The 26,865-nt window shown below is 42.0% G+C and overlaps 1 protein-coding gene across 1 annotated transcript; it reads right to left on the reverse strand.

The window, feature by feature from the left end:
- On the reverse strand, positions 1-26,865 carry syt9b (synaptotagmin IXb). Its single transcript, XM_014125481.3, has 7 exons — positions 26,623-26,865; positions 19,397-19,760; positions 18,754-19,294; positions 2,818-2,938; positions 2,355-2,526; positions 1,653-1,782; positions 1-567 (listed from the first exon to the last, which is right to left on the reverse strand). Exons 1-7 carry the CDS (start codon positions 26,768-26,770, stop codon positions 493-495), a joined length of 1,551 nt encoding a protein of 516 aa, XP_013980956.1. The 5' UTR covers positions 26,771-26,865; the 3' UTR covers positions 1-492.

Below are 26,865 nucleotides of genomic sequence, written 5' to 3' on the forward strand. Positions count from 1 at the left end.
TACTATATAAATATTTATTTAGTAACATCTGAATGGACAATTTACATACTAGGTCTTAGTTTCATGGTACATTTTGTGTTTACAGTATGCTAGTATTTCACATGTAATCAACCAAAGAGCATTAGAAATGACAATATTACAGGAAAAAAGAAAGAACCCATGCACTGTACCCAAAGAACAAATATCAATTAATTGTAACAATGTGTGATAAACAAGACATAAACAAGACTATACAGTTACCTCCCAACTGAAACTGGATCACTTTTTGCATTTTAAACAAATAGTACTAATAAATGGCCACTGGACATGCAGTTTACTAAACATGGTCCCCCACGCAGCTTAATCTGTGTCAGGGAAACTGAGTGTAACAACTACCATCAGCTTAATGCTCTCTCCTACTCTTTTGATGCTGAGGCTCTCTGTTGATCCTCTTCACCACCCTGTGTTCTCCACATAATAATACAAATAATAATAATAATAATAATAATAATATCATGGTGAGGGAGGAGTCTTCAGAGAGTTGGTGGAACCGCCCTGACTTCCACCTGCAGTCCCCTGGCCCACCCACTAGAGAACACACAGATAGGAGACAGAAACACAGTCAGAGAGATGAACATAACAACCAGGCTACAGTATATGAGGTCTAGGAATACAATGGACAGCTGAATTGCACGAAGAGGAAAGATTCAGAAGTGAAATCTAATTTCAGCAAATGGAAAGTAGGAGGCTGAAGTCACATAATGCACTCTGAAGATTTCATTCGTTTTACCCAGAAATTGTCCTCTGTGTGTACGGCCCGGCCCCCCTTTGCGTTCTGTTGCGCCTCTGTCCACAAATCCATTGTCATGCACTGTGCCTCTGCAATGCCATGCTCCGTTTAATAAAAATCACTAATTCAATGTTTCTACTTTTAGAGGACCTCCAATTCAGATTGCAGTTCGTTTAACAACTAGCATGCATTTTCCAGCTGGCATTTAATAGCTTAAAAAGGATGGATGGATGGATGGATGGATGGATGGATGGATGGATGGATGGATGGATGGATGGGGAGAGAGAGAGAGGTCAGGTTTGAGCACAGTTTAAATGGCTGTTTTAGAGAATATTAATAAAGAGGGTGTGGCCTGGGATGTGAATTATTGATGACAACTGTCTGTGGTCTTGAGGGTCAGCGAGTCTTGCACAAAGATTTCAAAACACCAAGGCATGAACAGCCGCGAGGGGAAAATAATGAAAAGTCAAGTGTGTGCATGTGGTTGATGGGTTAAGTAAGCTTCCGGTTCTGTTTCATTCTAGTGAATACACCCCAGGGCTGACTGTGCAGCTACAATGTTAGTAAATGACAGGCACTTAAGTTATTTCACTGTGTAGGCTACATGACTGTAAATGTTAATGTAGTCCAGGAACTGTTTCAGGTCAGTTAATGAGGGTGGAGGAGTAGTGTTTCTAAACAGCTTAGTGAATGAAGCCTCTTCCTCTTGCTTGTTGTCTACTTCCCCTTGAGATGTGTGGTCATAATGTCAAGGATAAAACAGTCTTTCTTCTTCCATCAGTATACACATTGAGTCACATAGAAAGACGGACGGACGGGCGGACATACAGTATTAATGGATTTACCACACACACACACACACACACACACACACAAACTGTACCTCTACTAGGGGGTGCCAGTGGGCGATGGGCTTGCGGGGGTACGATAGCATCTCGTTCCAGTGGCCTCGTCCCAGGCTCTCTGCCTCGTTGCCCACCCTACACACTCCAATGATCTCGTTGTGACCTACACTGTGGGATAGGGGGTCACAACAAACATACAATCTCATCAAAACCTTCTGTTTCCATACATGCACTCCCATTCATGTTTTTGTTTGAAATCATGTGGATTTGTGCTTGTCTACACATTTTCACTTAATAATAATAAAAATCATATCGTAGGTTTGGTATCCTGTCCAACAGCGTGTTCTTTGGTGTAATAATTATAGTGATGTTTGGCAGATTATATCAACTCCTCAAATATTTACTCTGAACAGCATCAGGAGGCAAGGAGTCTGTACTCTGTGTTCTCCAGGCGTGTTCGTCAACATTTTTTTTTTCTCTCGCTCTCTCTCTCTCTATTGAGCTGGGTTAACAGAATGCCAGCTGCTTTCCAAACCCATGAACAACTAAAATGTGTTACACTTAGGGAGGCTCAGCTATGTGTTTGGATATGGCTAATATACTGTTTTCTCCGTTTCTGTTCAGTGTATCGTAGTCACCACAAACTTGTCGGCTATTTGCAGAAAATAAAACAAACTGCTGCCATAACGGTAGGGGGGTTCAGTTCATAGAAGCTTTGCAAAATGTTTTAATGTATTTACCGATCGTAGTCCATCACTGCTATTAGGAGACTGATCTGATCAATGTTCTCAGGAGGTACATCAAATACTATGGCTTCGTTGTAGACTGGATTCAGAGTGTTTCGCTTGGTGGATGTTTTTCTCTTTTTTAATCTCCGTCCCTCACACATCAAAGACACCTTCACATAGGGATCTAGAGAGAGTTGGGACACAGGGAGGGAAAGGGTAAACCCAAGGAGTAACAGATGGGGTATGTCCGCATTAGGCCTCTGGTCAACAGTACTGTACTATACAGGGAATATGATGCCATTTTGGATGCAGACATGGCCTCCTCAACAGTCATGCTATGTTGATATGTTTTGTCATGCCTTCTGCTCATTGGCCAATGTCATTAAAAGACCGGGAGACAGAAATTACAATTCCATTTGAAATATTACCCTGTCATATTAGACTAGAGCCCCAGTCCCCACATGGTTGACCCTACCTGAGGCTCCAGTGATGTCCATGGCTTTGAGGTTCCTAGCCTTGATCATTGTGATGGTCAGCCTTCCAGCCGTTGGTAGGTAACACAAGGAGAACATGAGATCGCCCAAGTCCACATTGTCCTACAAAGCAATGAAAACATCAATGAAAAATGTTTAGTAACTGAATGTCTCACGATGTCACCATAAATTATAGCTCTGGCATCCCTGTTAGAGATTCTGCTGGTTCACAGTGAACCGTGTTTGAGTTAACAGGAAGAGCAGCAATCCAATTATCACCTTTGAAAATAGCTTTTCTGTGAGAGTGATGCGTTCGTCAGACACCAGCATCACTCACAAGGTTAGTTACTGGCAGGGAATATGGAGGCCACGAGTCTCACCTCCAGTTGAGGCATGCACCTCACAATGGTAGGTAACCCTGACAACCCTGTTAATCCTGTAGGTTTTAGAAGCTGGGAGCCCACTCTAAATAAGCAGCATCTTCAGGCTTGGCTAGCACTAGCCTGACATCTGAATTAAGCTTTGTGTGTGTCACAGGAGGTTGGTGGCAGCTTAGTTGGGGAGGACAGGCTCGTGGTAATGGCTGGAGCAGAATAGGTGGAAAGGCATCAAACATGTGGTTTCCATGTGGTTGATACCATTCCATTCACTCCATTCCAGCCATTATTATGAGCCATCCTCCCCTCAGCAGCCTCCACTGCTGCGAGTGTGCTCCTTAACCCTTAGCTCTACAGGTGTGTTATAACAGAGCATTCCCCATGTGTGAAGGTTCCCGTCAGCAGGCCCCTGGGCTCAGTGGGAGGGAAGCCCCATTATTCTGCATCAGCAGGAAAGGTCAGTCCAGCTCTCCATAGAGAAGCGCTCATTATCAGGACTGGCCTGGTCACCTCCTGCCTGGTCAGTGGTCAGTCCCAGTATCACACACACACAGCCTCCCTGAGAAGCTAGCTAGCTCCCACTCTGCTGGAGCTCTGTTGCCAGGGTTATCTGGCGTCTCTGCCTGGCTGTCATGGCTCTGAGAAGCCCATCGTCAATATTGGCAACTGGGTTTAGTTCCTCATATAGCACACTGTGTTCTCTATGGAAAGGGTTTTACTAAGGGAATATGTTCACTGATGAAGTAACGGAAGTTTGAATATACTGAAAGGCAAACACAGCTCCATTTATGCTCGTTGCTCACTCAATGATGACTGACCTGAATTGGAAAATTAATTTCTGTAGGAATAGTGTCCCAAACTGTGATTTCAAAGCTCAAAAGTTAAGCTAAAAGTTTAAGAATAACATGCTGTCTGATGCGCTACATTATTCTAATATGCTGTATATGAAAAATGCATGTTGTTATAAATGGGTCTCAACTCTGATAGTTAACTACTTTGATGTTCCATTTCAAAGCCTCTAAAACACCTTGCATCACATCCACCAGAGATCAATGGACATGGTTGCTAAGGACTTGCACTAATAATGTATGCTGTTTATTGTCTTATTCTTTGTGCATTGTAATTCATGTCCTGTCCTGCAAGGAATGTGAACGATTTTGGAGGTTGTTGTTGACTTTTCATTTTTTAGACAAGGACATTGATTGGGAGTTTGAAAAAGGTCAGGTGCCATGGTGGAAAATGTAAAATTGGCACATCAATAAGTGTTCTTTCTGGATGGTTGTAATGGCAGATCTAATGCAATCTACTGTATCCAAAACAACATTAGGGCGCACTAATACTGCTCTCTGGCCCGTGTCCAATATCACTATCAATTGAATCAAACAAAGGAGTTGATTTATCAAGTCTGTCAACATAGGGCAAGGAACCACAGTGATCTCTAACCTACATCATCATCAGTCCACACTTTGCAATGCTGACATGGTCACTCAGAACGCACAGCAGGAGGTTTCCATCGTAAAGTGGAACAAGTCACACACAGACATGCTCGGCCTCTACACACACACACACACACACACACACACACACACACACACACACACACACACACACACACACACACAGAGGAGAGATTAGGGGTGGAACTATATAACCCCTCCCTCTCAGGCTAAATAATCAAATGAACCACTTCCATCTGCAGACTATAGCATAACAGTCCCCTCTATTCGTTGAAGCACTTCAATCAAGTCAGTGGTGGAATTATGGTAACTTGTGCTCTTTCAATGAAATTACACTGGCGCTCTAAAGGCCCCCAATATGGCTGAGTGAGAATGCTGGCAGTCTATCTTCTGTAATTATCCATCACCCTGGGATCTCGCTCTCTCTCTTTTTAAAGGGCCTCTTAATAGACAGGGTGTGTTGCTACCATGTCAGTAGAGAGAAACAGAGTGAGATGGAGAGAGGAAATGGCTTTGCGATAGCCGGCGTGTGTAAGACCATGTCATCTTATTACAACATCAGACAGTAAGTCAGCAGTTGTGACCCACTGTGGAACGACATGATTCCCCACTTTAGCTGTGCTACCCTGGGCTGCTATCTGCTAAATGTACACTGACAGAATCAGAGTAAGCTAACACATTAGAACCACCTAAGGTAGTACTCATGTTTGACTATTTAACAATGACAGAGTTTGGGATGATTCTGTTGTCATCTTGTGAATAAAAGATTCTTAAAGGCCCAATGCAGCCGTTTTTATATCAATATCAAATAATTTCTGGGTAACAATTTAGTACCTTACTGTAATTGTGGGCAAAAATTATATTGAGCAAAAATGACTTAAAATGGGGAGGGGAAAACTGGAGGAAACTGAAAACTCTCTTTGTTATTGGTCTATTAACCAATTTACCACATGGTGACGCCACTATGGAAAGCCGAAACTTCCGCCCATGCAAACCTGCTGATTAGAAGGTCCTGTGTAGATTGTATTTTCAACCAGCAACTATCAGGAAATAACACTGATCCAATTTTTGGTAACACTTTATTAGTGAAGTCCATCTGTAGATGCTCTACATCAGTAACATTTCAACTATCTACCTACTAACCCTTATCCTAACCCTAAACTTAACCTTAACACTTACCCTTATTCTAAACCTAATCCTAACCATAACCTTAACGTATCAACGCTACATATTCGTTGCCAAACCCACTGGCTCCAGGTCTTCTATAAGTCTTTGCTAGGTAAAGCTCCACCTTATCTCAGCTCACTGGTCACCATAGCAACACCCACCCGTAGCACGCATTCCAGCAGGTATATTTCACTGTTCATCCCCAAAGCCAACACTTCCTTTGGCCGCCATTCCTTCCTGTTCTCTGCTGCCAATGACTGGAACGAATTGCAAAAATCACTGAAGTTGGAGACTTATATCTCCCTCACGAACTTTAAGCGTAAGCTGTTAGAGCAGCTTACCAATCGCTGCAGCTGTACACAGCCCATCTGTAAATAGCCCATCCAACCAACTACCTACCTCATCCCCATATTTGTTTTTGTTTTTCTGCTCTTTTGCACACCAGTATTTCAAGTTGCACATCCTCATCTGCACATCTATCACTCTAGTGTTAATTGCAAAATTGTAATTGCTTCGCCACTATTGGCCTATGTTGTTTGTTTAAAATCTGCGATGGTGACACAAGGCGCTGCACAACGGGACGCCTATCCCTAAGAATTAAATAAAGGTGAAATAAAAAATTAAGATAGTATGACCATCTGTGGAGCATCTACATAGACTATCCAGACTATCCAAATAAAGTGTGACCAAATGCTTTTATAGTGTTAGTTTCATCAGCTGTTGTACAATATGATATAAAACACAGAAACTGAATTTTGACTGCACTGGGCCTTTAATACTCAATGGACCTGGTGGGAATGTGAACAACATTTGGATGTGTAGCTTTTCAGTGGTGACAGGTCTTCTCTCAGCAGTTGGCCTAGTAAATCATCCTGATTGACCTTTTCCTCTTCCCTCTGTCATTCTCTCAACCTGATAAATGGATTGGCCTTTACGTACTTTACTCCTCAATATATTTATATTACTTATTTACTTACTTAATTCTCTTCATTCCTGGAGGAACATAGGGCCTGAATATATTTATAGATGACCTTAAAATAGTTAAAAAACCAAAATCTAGAGCTGCATCACTCATGGGCCTAGATAATGCCTTAAAGCTGGAATAAATAATAGTGAAACGGCCACGTCCGTTTGCGATATTGCAACAAAGTTACTGCAAACAACGAACACTGTTTTTTTTCTAGCTCGTTCCAGTCACTACCTGCAGCGAACTGAAAAGACGAGCGACCCAGGGATGTGTGTGCTTTGGGGACCTTTAACAGAATGTGACTGGCAGAACGGGTGTTGTATGTGGAGGATGAGGGCTGCAGTAGATATCTCAGATAGGGGGGAGTGAGGCCTAAGAGGGTTTTAAAAATAAGCAACAACCAGTGGGGCTTGCGACAGATATACAGAGATTACCAGTTTACAGAGGAGTATAGAGTGCACTGATGAGTCCTATAAGGAGTGGTGGCAAATCTGATGGCCGAATGGCTTCCAGTTGAAGCTCGCATCCGCTACAAGACCATGGTGCTTGCCTACGGAGCCGTGAGGGGAACGGCACCTCCGTACCTTCAGGCTCTGATCAGTCCCTACACCCAAACGAGGGCACTGCACTCATCCACCTCTGGCATGCTGGCCCCCCTACCTCTGAGGAAGCACAGTTCCCACTCAGCCCAGTCAAAACTGTTCGCTGCTCTGGCACCCCTATGGTGGAACAAGCTCCCTCACGACGCCAGGACAGCGGAGTCAATCACCACCTTCCGGAGACACCTGAAACCCCACCTCTTTAAGGAATACCTGGGATAGGATAAATGAATCCTTCTAACCCCCCCCTAAAAGATTTAGATGCACTATTGTAAAGTGGTTGTTCCACTGGATATCATAAGGTGAATGCACCAATTTGTAAGTCGCTCTGGATAAGAGCGTCTGCTAAATGACTTAAATGTAAAATGTAAAAAACATCTAGCCGCTCGAGAGCACCCTTACCTGCCGATCTATAAATTATGTCTCCATAATCTAGCATGGGAAGGATCGTCATCTGAATCAGGGTTAGTTCATCAGCTGGGGTGAACGAGGAGCGATTACGATAGAGGAAACCAAGTCTAGATTTAACTTTAGCCTGCAGCTTTATGTGCTGAGAGAAGGACAGTGTACCGTCTAGCCATACTCTGAAGTACTTGTATGAGGTGACTACCCCAAGCTCTAAACCTTCAGAGGTAGTCTTCTTACCAAACCATATGACCTTTATTTTGGAGGTGTTCAGAACAAGGTTAAGGGCGGAGAAAGCTTGTTGGACACTAAGAAACGTTGTTGTAGTGCGTTTAACACAAAATCCAGGGAGGGGCCAGTTGAGTATAAGACAATCATCTGCATATAAATGGATGAGAGAGCTTCCTACTGCCTGAGCTATGTTGTTGATGTAAAAACTTCTTAGGGCTAGTGGTCCCGCTAGCGGGACAACTTCTAGTTAAATCCTGTTGAGGACAGACGTTCCGCTAGTGGAACGCCTCGCCTAATATCCAATGGTAGAGCGTGGCGCGAAATACAAAAACCTTAAAAATGCTATAACTTCAATTTCTCAAACATATGACTATTTTACACCATTTGAAAGATAAGACTCTTGTTAATCCAACCACATTGTCCGATTTCAAAAAGGCTTCACAGCAAAAGCAAAACATTAGATTATGTCAGGAGAGTACCCAGCCAAAAATAGTCATAGTCAAAGCAAGCATATATGTCACAAAAACCCAAACCACAGCTAAATGCAGCACTAACCTTTGATGATCTTCACCAGATGACACTCCTAGGACATTATGTTATACAATACATGCATGTTTTGTTCAATCAAGTTCATATTTATATCAAAAAACAGCTTTTTACATTAGCATGTGATGTTCAGAACTAGCATACCCACCGAAAACTTCTGGTGAATTTACTAAATTACTCATGATAAACGTTGACAAAATACATAACAATTATTTTAAGAATTATAGATACAGAACTTCTTTATGCAATCACTATGTCAGATTTTAAAATAGCTTTTAGGCGAAAGCACATTTTGCAATATTCTGAGTACATAGCTCAGCCATCACAGGCTAGCTATTCAGACACCCGCCAACGTCGGGGCTCACTAAACTCAGAATTACTATTAGAAAAATTGGATTACCTTTGCTGTTCTTCGTCAGAATGCACTCCCAGGACTTCTACTTCAACAACAAATGTTGTTTTGGTTCCAAATAATCCATAGTTATATCCAAATACCTCCGTTTTGTTCGTGCGTTCAGGTCACTATCCAAAGTGTAACGCGCGAGCGCATTTCGTGACAAAAAAATTCAAAATATTCCATTACCGTACTTAGAAGCATGTCAAATGCTGTTTAAAATCAATTTTTATGCTATTTTTCTCGTAAAATAGCGATAATACTCCAACAGGACAACGTTGTATTCATTCAAAGAGAGAAAGAAAAAAATGGTGAGGTCTCGTGATCTCCAGTCTCACTGTCCCCAGGCAGACCACTTACAAACTTTGCTGCTCTACTTTGCCCAGAGACAGGAGACGCGTCATTCCGCTTTCTGAAGGCTTTAGAGAGCCAATGGAAGCCTTAGAAAGTGTCACGTAACAGCACAGATGCTGTAATTTCGATAGAGATGCAACAGAAGGACAACAAATTGTCAGCAGGGCACTTCCTGCATGGAATCTTCTCAGGTTTTTGCCTGCCATATGAGTTCTGTTATAATCACAGACACCATTCAAACAGTTTTAGAAACTTTAGAGTGTTTTCTATCCAAATCTACTAATTACATGCATATTCTAGTTTCTGGGCAAGAGTAGTAACCAGATTAAATCGGGTACATTTTTTATCTGGCCTTGAAAATACTGCCCCCTATCCACAACAGGTTATTAAACTGGAGTGCGCGCAATTCAAATAAATAATCATAAATAATATGGATTTTAAACATCTTATATTGGCTGAAAGCTTAAAATCTTGTTAATCTAACTACACTGTCCAATATACAGTAGCTATTACAGCGAAAACATGCCATGCGATTGTTTGAGGACGGCACTCCACATAAAAATATTTTTCCACCGGCACAGGTTTCATACATTCACAAATAACGATTAAATATTCACTTACTTTTTGAAAATCTTCCTCTGATTTGTCATCCAAAGGGTCCCAGCTATAACATCTAGTGTTGTTTTGTTAGATAAAATCCTTCTTTATATCCCAAAAAGTATGTTTAGTTGGCGCCATTGATTTGAGTAATCCACTCGTTCAACTTGCAGAGAAAGGAATCCGAAAATCTACCCCTAAACTTTGTTTCAACAAGTCAAAATACATTTCTATTTACTCCTCAGATACCCTAAAATGTAATCAAACTATAATATTTCTTACAGAAAGAAGTATGTTCAATAGGAAACCGATTTTAGCTGGTGCATAATGTCTTCATAGCGCGCAAACACAACTTTCCAAGACTGTGTCCTTCTGCTAAAACTGATATATCTTATTTGTTTTTGAAGTTACAAGCCTAAAACCTTGAACATAGACTGCTGACACCCTGTGGAAGCCATAGGAATTGCATCCAGGGAGCTAACTTTCAATATGACCTTTCTTTTGAATATCTAAGAGGATGGTCTCTCAAAATAAAAACTTCTTGTTGGTTTTTCTTTGGATTTTCTCCTACCATATCTATTGTGTTATATTCTACTATATTGTTTTAACATTTCTACACACTTCAAAGTGTTTTCTTTCCAATGGTACCAATTATATGCATATCCTGGCTTCCGGGCCTGAGCTACAGACATTTTTCTTTGGGCACTTCATTCAGACAGGAAGTGGAGAAAAAAGGAGCCTAGCCCTAAGAAGTTTAATTAAAAAGAGCATGGGGCCTAGGATCGAGCCTTGGGGTACACCTTTGGTAACAGGCAGTGGCTGAGACAGCAGATGTTCTGACTTTATACACAGCACTCTTGAGAGAGGTAGTTAGCAAACCAGGCCAAAGACCCCTCAGAGACACCAATACTCCTTAGCCAGCACACACACGGCCACACAGAGTTCAAGTAACAGACACATCTCAACATGTTCAGAGGAGACTGCGTGAATCAGGCCTTCATGGTCGAATTTCTGCAAAGAAACCACTACTAAAAGTAAACCATCTGCAATGGATCATGTCACACACAGTCATTCGATTAATCAAAAATCTTATCTAATTACAATATGTCCCAAGTTGGCTCAGATCAGTACTATTGAATGTTGTGTCAGGGACACAGATTACTGCGGTCTTTGTAATGTTTGTTATAACAACCCAACAATTAATGTGAACCTGAAGAGGCTATTGGTCTTCCTCTGAGTTCTAGAACAGATGAGTTAAGCTGTGTCTAATTAAAAGTGTTACCAATGTGGTAAACAGCAACAGGTCCCTCCATCCGTATAGATCCAGATCCTTCATCTTCCTGACAGGATAAACCGCCATTGATCCTGTTCTATTGTCTACCGGTTCAATTCAACACTCATAAAGGTGGCTGTCTGACCTAGAGGCTTATAGAGACCAAGTAAAAGGTTTGGAGCTGGTGCACTTGTATCTCTCTCTGGCCCTGGAAGGTGTGGGATATGGTAAAAAAAAACATTTCAAACATTTAGCATTACTTGTAATTGATGTTATCAAAGAAGTAGGTGGTGTGTAACATTTTCAAACAGTGTTCTTGACCTCCTTACTCTTCATGCGATCCTACAGTTTTTATTTATGGAGATGTAGCACTTTAAGGCCAAATGTGATGCCAGTTTACAGCTTTTATGTTACATATGGGATGTTTGAAACCCAACTTCACCCTGAGGTATGATTTATGCATGGACTAGTGCTTGGACTTCTGATGTCCCATGCTCTGTTCCCAGGGGGGCTGGCCCAGTTGGCTGAGTGTGTGCGTGTGAATTTGTGTACATTATGTTTGTGTACATTATGTCTGTGTGTGTGTGGCCGTTTTGTGTGTATATGTGACTGTGTGTGTGTGTGTACTTGCTTACACATTAAAAGGAAACCGATGGCTCCCAAGTGAGCTCACCCGCATGACACAGAATGTAGTTTTTTTTTTTTGATCTAGGAAGTCGCCAAGCTTGACATTCTCTGAGAGTCAACATGTGAAAGTCTGACCTCCTGAGGAAAGCTGTAAAAATATCTAAAAATATATTTAAAAAAAAGTATTTTAGCCTATATTTCCGACCTTATTTAAAGTGACTGGCTGTTAATGGATTGATAGCTTTTAGATCTGTCTTTAATTTGCCTTCAATCTTCCACTAACTCTTCTCCACGTCATACCTTTTAGCAATTCTAATCCAAATGCACAGAAATATGGACAGTTGAAGTTGGAAGTTTACATACACCTTAGCCAAATACATTTAAACTCAGTTTTTTTTACAATTCCTGACATTTAATCCTAGTAAAAATTCCTTGTCTTAGGTCAGTTAAGATCACCACTTTATTATAAGAATGTGAAATGTCAGAATAATAGTGGAGAGAATGATTTATTTCAGCTTTTATATCTTTCATCACATTCCCAGTGGGTCAGAAATGTACATACACCCAATTAGTATTTGGTAGCATTGCCTTTAAATTGTTTAACTTGGGTCAAACGTTCCACAAGCTTTGCACAATAAGTTGGGTGAATTTTGGCCCGGTCCTCCTGACAGAGCTGGTGTAACTGAGTCAGGTTTGTAGGCCTCCTTGCTCGCACACGCCTTTTCCGTTCTGCCCACAAAGTTTCTATAGGATTGAGGTCTGACTTTGTTGTCCTTAAGCTATTTTGTCACAACTTTGGAAGTATGCTTGGGGTCATTGTCCATTTGGAAGACCCATTTTGCTACCAAGCTTTAACTTCCTGACTGATGTCTTGAGATGTTGCTTCAATATATCCACATAATTTTCCTACCACATGATGCCATCTATTTTGTGAAGTACACCAGTCCCTCCTGCAGCAAAGCACCCCACAACATGATGCTGCCACCCCCGTGCTTCACGGTTGGGATGGTGTTCTTCGGCTTGCAAGCCTCCCACTTTTTCCTCCAAACATAACAATGGTCATTATGGCCAAACAGTTCTATTTTTGTTTCATCAGACCAGAGGACATTTCTCCAAAAAGTACAATCTTTGTCCCCATGTGCAGTTGCAAACCGTAGTCTGGCTTTTTTATGGTGGTTTTGGAGCAGTGGCTTCTTCCTTGCTGAGCAGCCTTTCAGGTTATGTCGAAATAGGACTTGTTTTACTGTGGATATAGATACTTTTGTAACCGTTTCTTCCAGCATCTTCACAAGGTCCTTTGCTGTTGTTCTGGGATTGATTTGCACTTTTCGCACCAAAATACGTTCATCTCTAGGAGACAGAACGTGTCTCCTTCCTGAGCGGTATGACGGCTGCGTGGTCCCATGGGGTTTATACTTGCGTACTATTGTTTGTACAGATGAACGTGGTACCCTCAGGCATTTGGAAATTGCTCCCAAAGATGAACCAGACTTGTGGAGGTCTACAATTGTTTTTTCTGAGGTCTTGGCTGATTTCTTTTGATTTTCCCATGATGTCAAGCAAAGAGGCACTGAGTTTGAAGGTAGGCCTTGGAATACATCCACAGGTACATCTCCAATTGACTCAAATGATGTCAATTAGCCTATCAGAAGCTTCTAAAGCCATGACATAATTTTCTGGAATTTTACAAGCTGTTTAAAGGCACAGTCAACTTAGTGTATGTAAACTTCTGACCCATTGGAATTGTGATACAGTGAAATAATCTGTCTATAAACAATTGTTGGAAAAATTACTTGTGTCATGCACAAAGTAAATGTCCTAACCGACTTTCCAAAACTATAGTTAGTTAACAAGAAATTTGTAGAGTGGTTGAAAAACGAGCTTTAATACTCCAACCTAACTGTATGTAAACTTCCCACTTCAACTGTACTTGTACAGGTTGTTCATCTCCATGGGTACTAATTATAGATGTATATTAAAGTGCAACTTGCCCTGTGTAGAGCCAATGGTAGAAAGTACCTAGGCCTAGACTTAATTGTCCTCAAGGAGTTGTCTAAGCCTAATCATACTATTGATTAACTGAAATCCCAACACTGGTGGTAAATCATGGGATCCTGGTTTCCATGGGAAGTAAAAATTAACACGTAAAAAAAGAGCATGGCCCTACAGGCAGACAGTAGATAGATGTACAGTACTGGACTCACTGACATGTCAGAAAGGCTCTAGAGTCTCAATTGTCTGTCTCAATACAAGTCCACAGTCTCATTGGAGTCTCACTGAAGAAATAAGGACTATGGTATCATTGAAGGATTGTACGTAGTCTCAGTGATATACAGTGAGGGAAAAATGTATTTGATCCCCTGCTGATTTTGTACGTTTGCCCACTGACAAAGAAAGGATCAGTCTATAATTTTAACGGTAGGTTGATTTGAACAGTGAGAGACAGAATAACAACAAAAATATCCAGAAAAACGCATGTCAGAAATTTTATAAATTGATTTACATTTTAATGAGGGAAATAAGTATTTGACCCCCTCTCAATCAGAAAGATTTCTGACTCCCAGGTGTCTTTTATACAGGTAACAAGCTGAGATTAGGAGCACACTCTTAAAGGGAGTGCTCCTAATCTCAGCTTGTTACCTGTAAAAAAGACACCTGTTCACAGAAGCAATCAATCAATCAGATTCCAAACTCTCCACCATGGCCAAGACCAAAGAGCTCTCCAAGGATGTCAGGGACAAGATTGTAGACCTACACAAGGCTGGAATGGGCTACAAGACCATCGCCAACCAGCTTGGTGAGAAGGTGACAACAATTGGTGCGATTATTCGCAAATGGAAGAAACACAAAAGAACTGTCAATATCCCTCGGCCTGGGGCTCCATGCAAGATCTCACCTCGTGGAGTTGCAATGATCATGAGAACGGTGAGGAATCATCCCAGAACTACACAGGAGGATCTTGTCAATGATCAAGGCAGCTGGGACCATAGCCACCAAGAAAACAATTGGTAACACACTACGCCGTGAAGGACTGAAATCCTGCAGCGCCCGCAAGGTCCCCCTACTCAAGAATACATATACATGTTCGTCTGAAGTTTGCCAGTGAACATCTGAATGACTCAGAGGTCAACTGGGTGAAAGTGTGGTGGTCAGATGAGACCAAAATGGAGCTCTTTGACATCAACTCAACTCACCATGTTTGGAGGAGGAAGAATGCTGCCTATGACCCCAAGAACACCATCTCCACCGTCAAAAATGGAGGTGGAAACATTATGCTTTGGGGGTGTTTTTCTGCGAAGGGGACAGGACAACTTCACCGCATCAAAGGGACGATGGATGGGGCCATGTACTGTCAAATCTTGGGTGAGAACCTCCTTCCCTCAGCCAGGGCATTGAAAATGGGTCGTGGATGGGTATTCCAGCATGACAATGACCCAAAACACATGGCCAAGGCAACAAAGGAGTGGCTAAAGAAGAAGCACATTAAGGTCCTGGAGTGGCCTAACCAGTCTCCAGACCTTAATCCCATAGAAAATCTGTGGGTTGAGCTGAAGGTTCAAATTGCCAAACGTCAGCCTCGAAACCTTAATGACTTGGAGAAGATCTGCAAAGAGGAGTGGGACAAAATCCCTCCTGAGATGTGTGCAAACCTGGTGGCCAACTACAAGAAACATCTGACCTCTGTGATTGCCAACAAGGGTTTTGCCACCAAGTACTAAGTCATGTTTTGCAGAGGGGTCAAATACTTATATCCCTCATTAAAATGCAAATCATTTTATAACATTTTTGACATGCGTTTCTCTGGATTTTTTTGTTGTTATTCTGTCTCTCACTGTTCAAATAAACCTACCATTAAAATTATAGACTGATTATTTCTTTGTCAGTGGGCAAACGTACAAAATCAGCAGGGGATCAAATACTTTTTCCCCCCACTGTACATATCTATATACAGTATCAGTCAAAAGTTTGGACACACCCACTCATGCAAAGGTTTTTCTTTATTTTTACTGTTTTCTACATTGAAGAATAATAGTGAAGACATAAACTATGAAATAACACATATGAAATCATGTAGTACCCAAAAAAGTGTTAAACAAATTAAAATATATTTGAGATTTGAGATTCTTCAAATAGACACCCTTTGCCTTGATGACAGCTTTGCACACCCTTGGCATTCACTCAACCAGCTTCATGAGGTAGTCTGGAATGCATTTAAAATAACAGGGGTACCTTGTTAATTTGTGGAATTTCTTTCCTTCTTAATGTGTTTGAGCCAATCAGTTGTGTTGTAACAAGGTAGGGATGGTGTACAGAAGATAGCCCGATTTGGTAAAAGACCAAGTCCATATTATGGCAAGAACAGCACAAATAAGCAAAGAGAAATGACAGTCCATCATTAATTTAAGACATGAAGGTCAGTCAATCCGGAACAAGTGCAGTCGCAAAAAACATCAAGCGCTGTTATGAAACTAGATCTCATGAGGACTGCCACAGGAAAAAAATGTACTTTTAAAAATGTACTTTTTAAATTAGCTTTTAACAAGGCACACCTGTTAATTGAAATGCATTCCAGGTGGAACTGGTTGAAAGAATGCCAAGAGTGTGCAAAGTTATCATCAAGGCAAAGCTTGTCTATTTGAAGAATCTCAAATATATTTTGATTTGTTTTTGCTTACTACATGATCCCATATGTATTATTTCATAGTTTTGATGTCTTCACTATTATTCTACAATGTAGAAAATACACTGCTCAAAAAAATAAAGGGAACACTTAAACAACACAATGTAACTCCAAGTCAATCACACTTCTGTGAAATCAAACTGTCCACTTAGGAAGCAACACTGATTGACAATACATTTCACATGCTGTTGTGCAAATGGAATAGACAACAGGTGGAAATAATAGGCAATAAGCAAGCAATAAAGGAGTGGTTCAGCAGGTGTTGACCACAGACCACTTCTCAGTTCCTATGCTTCCTGGCTGATGTTTTGGTCACTTTTGAATGCTGGCGGTGCTTTCACTCTAGTGGTAGCATGAGACTGAGTCTACAACCCACACAATTGGCTCAGGTAGTGCAGCTCATCCAGGATGGCACATCAATGCGAACTGTGGCAAGAAGGTTTGCTGTGTCTGTCAGCGTAGTGTCCAGAGCATGGAGGCGCTACCAGGAGACAGGCCAGTACATCAGGAGACGTGGAGGAGGCCGTAGGAGGTCAACAACCCAGCAGCAGGACCGCTACCTCCGCCTTTGTGCAAGGAGGAGCAGGAGTGGCACTTCCAGAGCCCTGCAAAATGACCTCCAGCAGGCCACAAATGTGCATGTGTCTGCTCAAACGGTCAGAAACAGACTCCATGAGGGTGGTATGAGGGCCCGACGTCCACAGGTGGGGGTTGTGCTTACAGCCCAACACCGTGCAGGACGTTTGGCATTTGCCAGAGAACACCAAGATTGGCAAATTCGCCACTGGCGCCCTGTGCTCTTCACAGATGAAAGCAGGTTCACACTGAGCACGTGACAGACGTGACAGAGTCTGCAGACGCCGTGGAGAACGTTCTGCTGCCTGCAACATCCTCCAGCATGACCGGTTTGGTGGTGGGTCAGTCATGGTGTGGGGTGGCATTTCTTTGGGGGGCCGCACAGCCCTCCATGTGCTCGCCAGAGGTAGCCTGACTGCCATTAGGTACCGAGATGAGATCCTCAGACCCCTTGTGAGACCATATGCTGGTACGGTTGGCCCTGGGTTCCTCCTAATGCAAGACAATGCTAGACCTCATGTGGCTGGAGTGTGTCAGCAGTTCCTGCAAGAGGAAGGCATTGATGCTATGGACTGGCCCGCCCATTCCCCAGACCTGAATCCAATTTAGCACATCTGGGACATCATGTCTCGCTTCATCCACCAACGCCACTTTGCACCACAGACTGTCCAGGAGTTGGCGGATGCTTTAGTCCAGGTCTGGGAGGAGATCCCTCAGGAGACCATCCGCCACCTCATCAGGAGCATGCCCAGGCATTGTAGGGAGGTCATACAGGCACGTGGAGGCCACACACACTACTGAGCCTCATTTTGACTTGTTTTATTAAGGACATTACATCAAAGTTGGATCAGCCTGTAGTGTGGTTTTCCACTTTAATTTTGAGTGTGACTCCAAATCCAGACCTCCATGGGTTGATAAATTGGATTTCCATTGATTATTTTTGTGTGATTTTGTTGTCAGCACATTCAACTATGTAAAGAAAAAAGTATTTAATAAGATTATTTCTTTCATTCAGATCTAGGATGTGTTGTTTAAGTGTTCTCTTTATTTTTTTGAGCAGTGTAGTAAAAATAAAGAAAGCCCTTGAATGAGTAGGTGTGTCCAAACTTTTGACTGGTACTGTATATATTTCACTGAGACTACAGTCCTTCCTTGAGACTGCAGACAACGTACAATCCTTCAATGACACCATAGTCCTTATTTCTTCAGTGAGACTCCAATGAGACTGTAGAAGCCTATTGAGACAGACAATTGAGACTCCAGAGCCTTTCTAACATGTCCAGTGAGATTCAATGGAACAGATGAAACCTACAGTATGTTACAACTCCCTATTGTGATCCATGTAGTCCATGTGAATAATCTAGACAATCTCCAGCTCTGTATCCTCTCATGTAAAAGCAGCCTCTTTACTGCCAACTGAAATGTAGGTCACTACCCCTTGTGTTTCCTGGTGTGATCATGTATTATTCACCCATCTAAGTATATTTTTATGTTAGCCTTCTTTTAACACCATGGGGTGGTTCTTGGGGAACAGTGACTCCCCACTAAACTCTTAGATAATGTCTCCTTATTCACTAATTCATTAAGTCACAATAGTGCATTTATTGTTGCTTGTCCATGTACCTAAGACAATATCAACTGTATTGAGAGACAAAGTGTATTGAAAGACATAAAGAGGTTAGCTTACCGAGGTGACGTACTGGATGTCCCTACAGAGTTTAGTCTCTCTGGGGAAGTCTGCTAGGTCCAGGAAGTTATCCACCACCACCTGGCCAATGATGTCGTGGCGGGAGAAGCGGTCAAAGTCGTAGACACTGAAATGCAGTTTGCGTGTGGGCAGCTCAGCGTAGGCCACAGGGAACAGGAAGACCTCATCGAAAACAGGGTTGAGGGTCTTGCGGTGAACCTTGGTCTGGTGCTTGGTCTTGCGGTCGGGGAGCAGGTAGATTTTTATATAAGGGTCAGAGGTTCCTGTGAAGTCCTTGGCCGGTAAGTCCTGGGCCTTGTGGATCTTGATGATGAGCTGCTCCAGGTCACAGTCGAACTTGAGAATGAAGTGTATCCGGCCGCAGCTGTCGGCCCTCCTGCCGTCGTCCGTGTCCACGGAGTGCTGCTTATAGAGCTCAGGTTTGATCCGGCCCAGAGTGGCCAGGGACTCCTGTCTCTGGAACTGGCCCATGTTGAAGTCTGGGTTGGATAGGTTCATCTGGCGGCGGAATGAGTTGTGCCTACAGAGGGTAGAGAAACCAGTTATCATTAGCTATCTATAGACCTAATGCAACAGGGTTAGTTGAATTGCCTTGTTATTGTTTCTGTGTTGTGGGGCTGACCGGACAGAAGAGGTGGGTTCAGTGATCTGGCGTTGCACGCGGGCAATGTGGCGGATGTGGTTCTCCTTGGGCTTGGACTGGACCTCCAGGGGGATGTCTGGGGACGTGTGGCTGATCTTCATGGCTGACTCTGGTGCTAAAAGGCCTGAGGGCTCCTTAACACAGTCCTCGCTGTACTCATTCTCCACCCCATCCATCTCCATCAGGACTGGCTGCTGGTCCCCTTGGCCATCCTTCAAGCCCTCGGGAAGGCCACGGTCGCACCGTGGCACCCAGCACAGCTTCCATGAAAAGAAGAGTGAGACCCCGAAAAGAGCCAGGCCACAGGTGGTCACCAACAGTGACAGCAGGCTCACCGAAACATCTGGACCGACAGAACCATTGTGAGAGATGGAATTAGGGCAAGTCAGGGGATAGTACAAAGATATTATTTGTATTGATATCAACATATTATTTATGCTATTAACTTTTCTTTATATGTCTCAATGTTTTCCTCATCTTGCTATTGCACAAAAATGTGTACTTTATCATGAACATCACTGTAAGGAAAGACGTAAGGACAATTTGATGGACATTGTCCTCTGCATTTTAAGACGAAGCCTGCAATTGTATCCATTAGCAAGGGATGAAAAACTCCGATGGGTTTTAGCAGGTTATAGAGTACTGCTCAGTCAACATTAACTCATCAGTAAGTCCTCCCATCTCAAATGGCCTCTCACAGACAGTGAAAGGGAACAGGCTTTTGTCTGAGATAGGCTTTTGTCTGGCGCTTCCAACGCCAGGGTTTGTGGGTTCGATTTCCATGGGGGACCAGTACGAGAAAATGTATGAACTCACTACTGTAAGTCGCTCTGGATAAGAGTGTCTACTAAAATGTTAATGTAATGTCTCCCCTCCCCAGTCATTGTGAATCAGGCTATACAGACACCGAGGGCTTTTGGTCCATAGTGAATAAGCCCCTGTCAGTGTCCTGCAACTGCCATAGCTTCCAATCAGATCTGTACGTGTACACTGTCTCTCGGCTGTACTTCCCTTTGATTATCTAGAGCAGTGGAGGGAAATGGAGCCTCATTTGGTGTTGAGTTATTCCTCCCACCACTCCATCCTGGTTGGGCTTTGCAGCTCTGCAGTAAACATTCACAGTGTGCAGCCAGGGATCCATGGGCTCATTGGGCTGGCCCACATACTGCACTGGAGACCAACTGGGACTTCTGCACTAAGCCACAGAGAGATGGCATGCCCAGACATTGTGGGACCAGATTTTGAGGATTCACTCATCTGGTTGTCTGCTATTTTGACAATCTTTGGTATATCTACATTTGGCTGTTCTAAAAAGAGAAGAAATCAAGGACACTTTATGAGGAGTTTGGAAGCAGAATGGCTCTTTCCCTTGCTAATTGAATGTATGAAAGTTGTTGTCCCACCAAACTCCCAGCCCTCCTGGGACAAATCTGGTCTTCCTATCCTAAAACTGACAAGGTGCAATCAATATAATGAGCTCTAAATACCACTGCCTCTAATTAAATCTGCAGCTCAATTCATTACAAACACGACTCAGGGTTAAAGTTAAAAACTTTCTCAAAGGAACATTGACTGACATGTTTAATTAGCACTGGCTTAATTATTTAAATTATTAATATTGTATTAATCAACCACCCAACACTAGCACTCCCACGCACATCGCACACACACACACACACACACACACACACACACACACACACACACACACACACACACACACACACCAAATGTGTAGACATGCTGATTTCACGTTTCACGTGTTTTTTATAATTGTATATCCAGTATGTATAGGACTATGTATATTCAATGTGCTGTGTAGGGGATATAATGTACTAATTAGGCAGCCCTGCTATGGTTGTGTTTGCTCATACTGTGGATTAGAGAACAAATCATGGTGGAACAACATGTGGTGACCTTGATAGGGTCTATCCATATAAATGAATTGAACTTCTCTGATATTTCACACTGTAAGCATAATATATCCTGTGTTCCATTTCAGACAGGCAGAAGCTCAGACAGGCTATGAGAGCAACGTGTGAAAACAGCTTTTAAAAAGAAGCCAAGGTTAAAATTACAAAGAACACTCCTACAATTCAAGCTCCACAGTCTGTCAAAGAATGTGTGAAAGATTATTTATTTACAGTATGTCTGCTAACCAACAAATTAGTGTCCGACAGTTTATGGAATCACACATTTTCTCACATATTTCAATACAGGTGTTGGAACCAAAATTATTTACCAATCGTTTTGTTCTGAACAGAACCATAATTTATTTTGTTCAGTTCCACCTTTCCAACCAGAAAAATAAAGTTCTGAACAGGTTCAAACCCCCAAAAAGTACGTTTATATTGTTATTTTCTGTTAATTTTTAAACCTCTGAAATCATAGCTCGACATTAAATTACTTCACCAATGGATAGAGCAGGTTTCTATGGAGTGGGGCAGGCTATCTACATGCAGTGGACAGACAAGTGTAGTGTAGGATGAGAGATGCAACTGAAATTCGTGGGTGAGGAGAGCACTGTGCATGACGCACTGGGCATCTTGTTGTTATGACATGCATTATCTGGATTAGGTCCACAGAATTGTACCAACAGAGGAGTGCTTCTATGAAGGAACTTTGAATGTCTTTGAGTTGGCTTAACTAACATTGGACCAGAGCTAGCCCTTTATCATGACTCTCAGTTCCATTACATTACACATAATGCCACCTAGAGCTGACGAGAGCTAGACCAGAGCTAGCTAGCTAACTAACAAGCTTGTGTGTGCAGAGCGGCACCAGGGGCGTAGGCATGGGTGGGCCTGGTTCCCCATGCCCTCCCAATCAGATTAAGCAAAAACAAAAAGAATATACATTATTATTACAAAAATACCCCCCCCCTCCCCCAGACTATGCTTCTGAGGAGGGTCAGGTAGCCTACACACACACTGGCAAAGATTTTCAGCTGTCAGGCATGAAGACACTGGAATAAGTTTCTGAGTGACAAAGTCAGGGCTTTGCATAGGCGCTTTGGGTTTTAATAAAAAAAATCCCTGGAATGTAAAATAACATTATTAACCAGTTCCCATGCTTTTTCTGTTCCGGAACAGTATCGATCACTTTTGTTCTTGGTTCAGGTTCAGGTTCTGTTCCTATTTTTATTTTTTATTTTATGGTTTCTGGTTCTGTTCCTTGAACCGATTCCAACCCCTGCTTATAAATGATGTGTGTAAAAACAATCAAATGTAAAGGCACCAACAGTCTTGAGAAATACTGTATTGGGGACTATAACAGAAGTATTGCATATCTTTTTTAAACAATGCAAAATGTTTAAATAGATGTTTCATCTTCGCTAAGAGACTTCACTCCCGGTGACCTGTGTTGACTGTGTCTAACTTTCTCTTTGATGATACAATTGTACGAAACACAACAAGCGAGAGGAGCTGTTGGCCAAGGTTGTCTGATGATCAAACAAATATTTCACACATGCATGATTGGTGTTGATCTTCATAAAGAGTTGCAGGATGGATTTAAACAGGGATTCTGGATTTGCTACATGCATTTTTGGACTTATAAATGAATGTACTCACTGATTCTTGAAGAATATGACTTAAATGCATCATGTGCTTATTTCAACTGCTGTAACCAAAATATGAGTCTGTTTTACGCCAATGTTTTAACCCTTCCCTTATTTTGGGTTCGGGGTCAATTTGGCCCGTATAGTAGGTAAAGTAAGTACATAAAGATTATAAATACAGTAGAAATATATCCCAAAACATATTTTCCAGTAGCTGAGATTGTCTTCTTTCATATGCCTTTTTCCCTGAGTTGATAGTCCCAACTGTTAAAAACGTAGAGCCAAATGTTTGATTACTCTACCAAAGTCATAAATCAATCAAATTATGACATTTTATGACATTCATGACATTTTTTACTATTTATTTGCCAAACTTCAGGCCACTGTCCCCTCGGCCTCTGAACATCACAGGGAAACATACTTATATCCTTGTGATCATCATGGATAGATATTTATTGCACAGAAGATCATTTGTCTCTAGCATAAAGGTCAAAGGTTGAGGTCAAGGTCAAATTGACTTCAGATGAAGTGTTGCTCATCACAGAAAGCAGCTTGTTTCTAGACCAAGGTTATATACGGTAGAACAAGGCCAAGGTAAAATTGCGGGGGTCAAATTGCAGGGGTCAAATTTACTCAGAACATCATGTATGTCACTAATTTTGTATTCATTTATTTATTAATTGTTTTACCAGTTTGAGAAGGGTAGATGAAGGGTCATAGTGGAAAAAGTTATGTAAAATAGAATTTCTGTTCTGGGTCAATTTGACCTGGAACATAAAGGAAGGGTTAAACAACGTAAATGTAAACAAACATTGCACAGCCTCAAAACATAGTTAAAACTGTATTTTTTTACATCATGGAGGCTCAGTCCTTGCATCCATAGCTCTGTCTATGAATTTAAGAGTGGCTACATTTCTCCAGCCCTAGTCTTGCATTGCAATACCTCCAGGGAAGCTACTCCAGCCCCATCCCTCAGCCTTTTACCAAAACAGTGGCCTCCATGTGTATCTCCTGCTGTCAGGGACTAGGGAATACATGTTTACTGATTGATCAATTATTACTGATACTTTTGCACTTCACATGGATGGTGCATCAAACCCATTCAGTTATTGTATTCAGTGGGTGGTAAAGTAACAATCAAGCTGACAAACCTCTGATTTAATCCTGAGATTTTGATGAAGAAACATTACATGGGCTATAGCAAGAAAGATTAGATTGAGAACCACTGTGATGTGAAGTTTTATGCAGGACGAATGCGGAAGACGGAGACCAACTCAGTGGCCTTGTGGGCCCTGAGATTAGAAGGTTGGGAGTTCGATCCCGTGTCAAGACATACAAAGGACTGTAAAAATGGGACCAAGTGCCTCTCTGCTTGGCACTCAGCATTATGGAAATAGATTGAGGGTAAGGCCCTGTGATAGAAAAGCTTCCTGTCCAGGGGGTGTGCTTGTACATCAAGTTGCCTCACACTACAGAAACAGGAGACAGGCATGAACATAAACATGTTCCTAAGAAGCTTCTTGAAGTGACTCATTCTGTTGATAGTACACTCATGGAAAAAGGGGTTCCAAAAGGGTTCTGCGGCTGTCCCTATAGGAGAACGCTTTTTGGATACAGAAATAACTATTTTTGGTTCCATGTACAACCCTCTTTGGAAAGGGTTCTACCTGGAGCCAAATGGGTTCTACCTGGAACCAAAAGGGGTTCTTCAAAGTTTTCTCCTATGGGGACAGTCGAAGAACTCTTTTTGGTTCTAGATAGCACCTTTTTTTAAAAGAGTGTAGGGATTTCATCACTGAATGATCACATTAGTTCTATATAATGTTTGATAATATTCATTGTCCTCACAGATCCGTACACATCCACAACACTCAGTAGGTTTTGATCTACTAAAGTTGAGATTTTCATGAAGTTGAGATACTTTGGCGATAAATGGCCCTCTGAGGGTCCAAGCTGCCCCCTTGTGGTCTCATTATAGAAGACTCCTACACCATACAGGCCTGCAGGCAGTGGGTCATATTGGCTCTCCTATTAGACCCATTGTGTTGTTTATATTAGTCTGCTACTCATCCATAGAGAGGGGAAGTCCAGGTTGTGGCCTTTCATTAAACTGTTGTCTAGTTCCTCTAGGGAAGCACACTGACTGTCATGGTTCAATAAACCTACAGCAGCAGCACCACCAATATTATGTCAATAAGTCACAATTGCAAAGGTGAGAGGTCATTTTGATATGGGGGATTGAGAGACTAGAGAGAGAGGGACCTTTAGAACCGATTGATTGCTTTTCACCTAGAAGGGCTGCGGTAACAGACTGTTGGATCCACAGAAAGCTACTGGTTACTGACAATGCTATCCCACTGCCACAGAGAGAGGCTTTGTTTTGCACGAGAAGATTGTGTGAGAAACACGGAAAGAGAAGTTTCCTTAACCTCATCTCTGTCCTTGATGGATTTGGATGTAAATAAGCTTTTTATTGCATTACCAGAGGATATGATATGGACTTTTCTCATCTGTCCATTGCTCGTAGGCATTTCATACCAGCAGTTTATGTAGCTTTATGGCCACTTATTTCCTACTAAAAATCCCATTTGTAACTGTCCAGACCAGATTAGACTGTCTCCTCAAGTGGGCCTGACCAAAACCAAAGCATCAAGTTTTATAGTGGTCCTCTATTATTCAGATATGGATGGCAACATGGGAGGTTCAAAACTAGTTCCCACCCTTTCCTGGGGGGTTTTAATAGTTTTACATCTATAAAACGTTGCTTATGTGGAGCAACCTGCAGTAAATAGGTCACAGAGTTAACCGGGAAAAGATCTGTTAGCAGAACTTCTGTAGGATCATGCATGTTTCATGGAATTTGTAACATGTTTAATAAACGCATCAGTCAAGCCCAGTAGCTAACCCACTGTAACAAGAGACCTCACATACCACTCTGGTCTGTGACTTGATAGTCCAACCACCACACACTGAGGTACAAACAACATTTCCATTTGATCAATCATTACTATTTGTCACTTAAAGGTAATTTAGTTGTCAAAGTCAATATACAGCTGAAATAAATAAACAGTCAAATTAACCTTTAGAATATAACACACTTAGAATAATTTAGAGTGCTGCTGCCACTGGATGGTTGTGTGAGCCAGTGAGCAAGAACTTCAAAGCATTATGTTATCTGGGCAATGGTAAATGGGTGGGGCTCCGATCCCCTCTGTCAAAACACACACAAATAAAACGTTCCTTTTGTGCTGCTGTAGACGCCTTGATGAACCTCTTGTAGGATATTATAATTATTTGGTATTATTTATTTAACCAGAGAAGTCACTTGCCTAAGTGTATGCCATTTGCCTAAGTAGTTTACATTGTTTAAAAGGGAATGCACTATAGACTGCTATCCAGTTCTGGATAATATTGATGTAGACTACTATGCAACATGTTTCTAGACCTCACTTTTCACTGGAAAAAGTGTCTTGTAAAATGTTTTAAAATCGCCGTATTTGCTATTATAACGCTCTTTTCAAAAGTGTGGATGACAAAAAATTCTGAGATTGAGTCATTTAAGAATATCACCATCCTGTACAAAATCTATCTTAAAATTGTTATAGCTAAATCAATATGTTGTATTTCACATTATTGCACAACATACCTGAGTCTGAGTATCTCGGTCTGGCAAGATCTCGAAAATAGTATATGAAATCCACACAATTGTCGTTTTGCACTTCGCCCCTAGAACATAGATCCGAGAGCAGTTCTAGAGCCTTTCGACAAATCTCGTCCTCTCTGTCTCCAGGCATTTCCCACCAGCATCCTTCTGAATGGAGGGGCTCTTCCGCAGCTCCACACCACTCCTAACGCCTATCTAGACCCCGATCCCCCGTGCCGGGAGCAG

Source organism: Salmo salar, chromosome 10 (genome assembly GCF_965601325.2).
Source record: "Salmo salar chromosome 10, fSalSal1, whole genome shotgun sequence".
Lineage (NCBI taxonomy): Eukaryota > Metazoa > Chordata > Actinopteri > Salmoniformes > Salmonidae > Salmo > Salmo salar.

Coding starts and splice junctions, on each gene's coding strand:
- syt9b (XM_014125481.3), bottom strand. CDS start 26,770: ATGCCTGGAGACAGAGAGGACGAGATTTGTCGAAAGGCTCTAGAACTG. Junction 19,295..19,396: donor GAACCCACCTCTTCTGTCCG/GTCAGCCCCACA, acceptor TACCCTCTGTAG/GCACAACTCATTCCGCCGCC. Junction 1,783..2,354: donor GCAGTGATGGACTACGATCG/GTAAATACATTA, acceptor CCTATCCCACAG/TGTAGGTCACAACGAGATCA.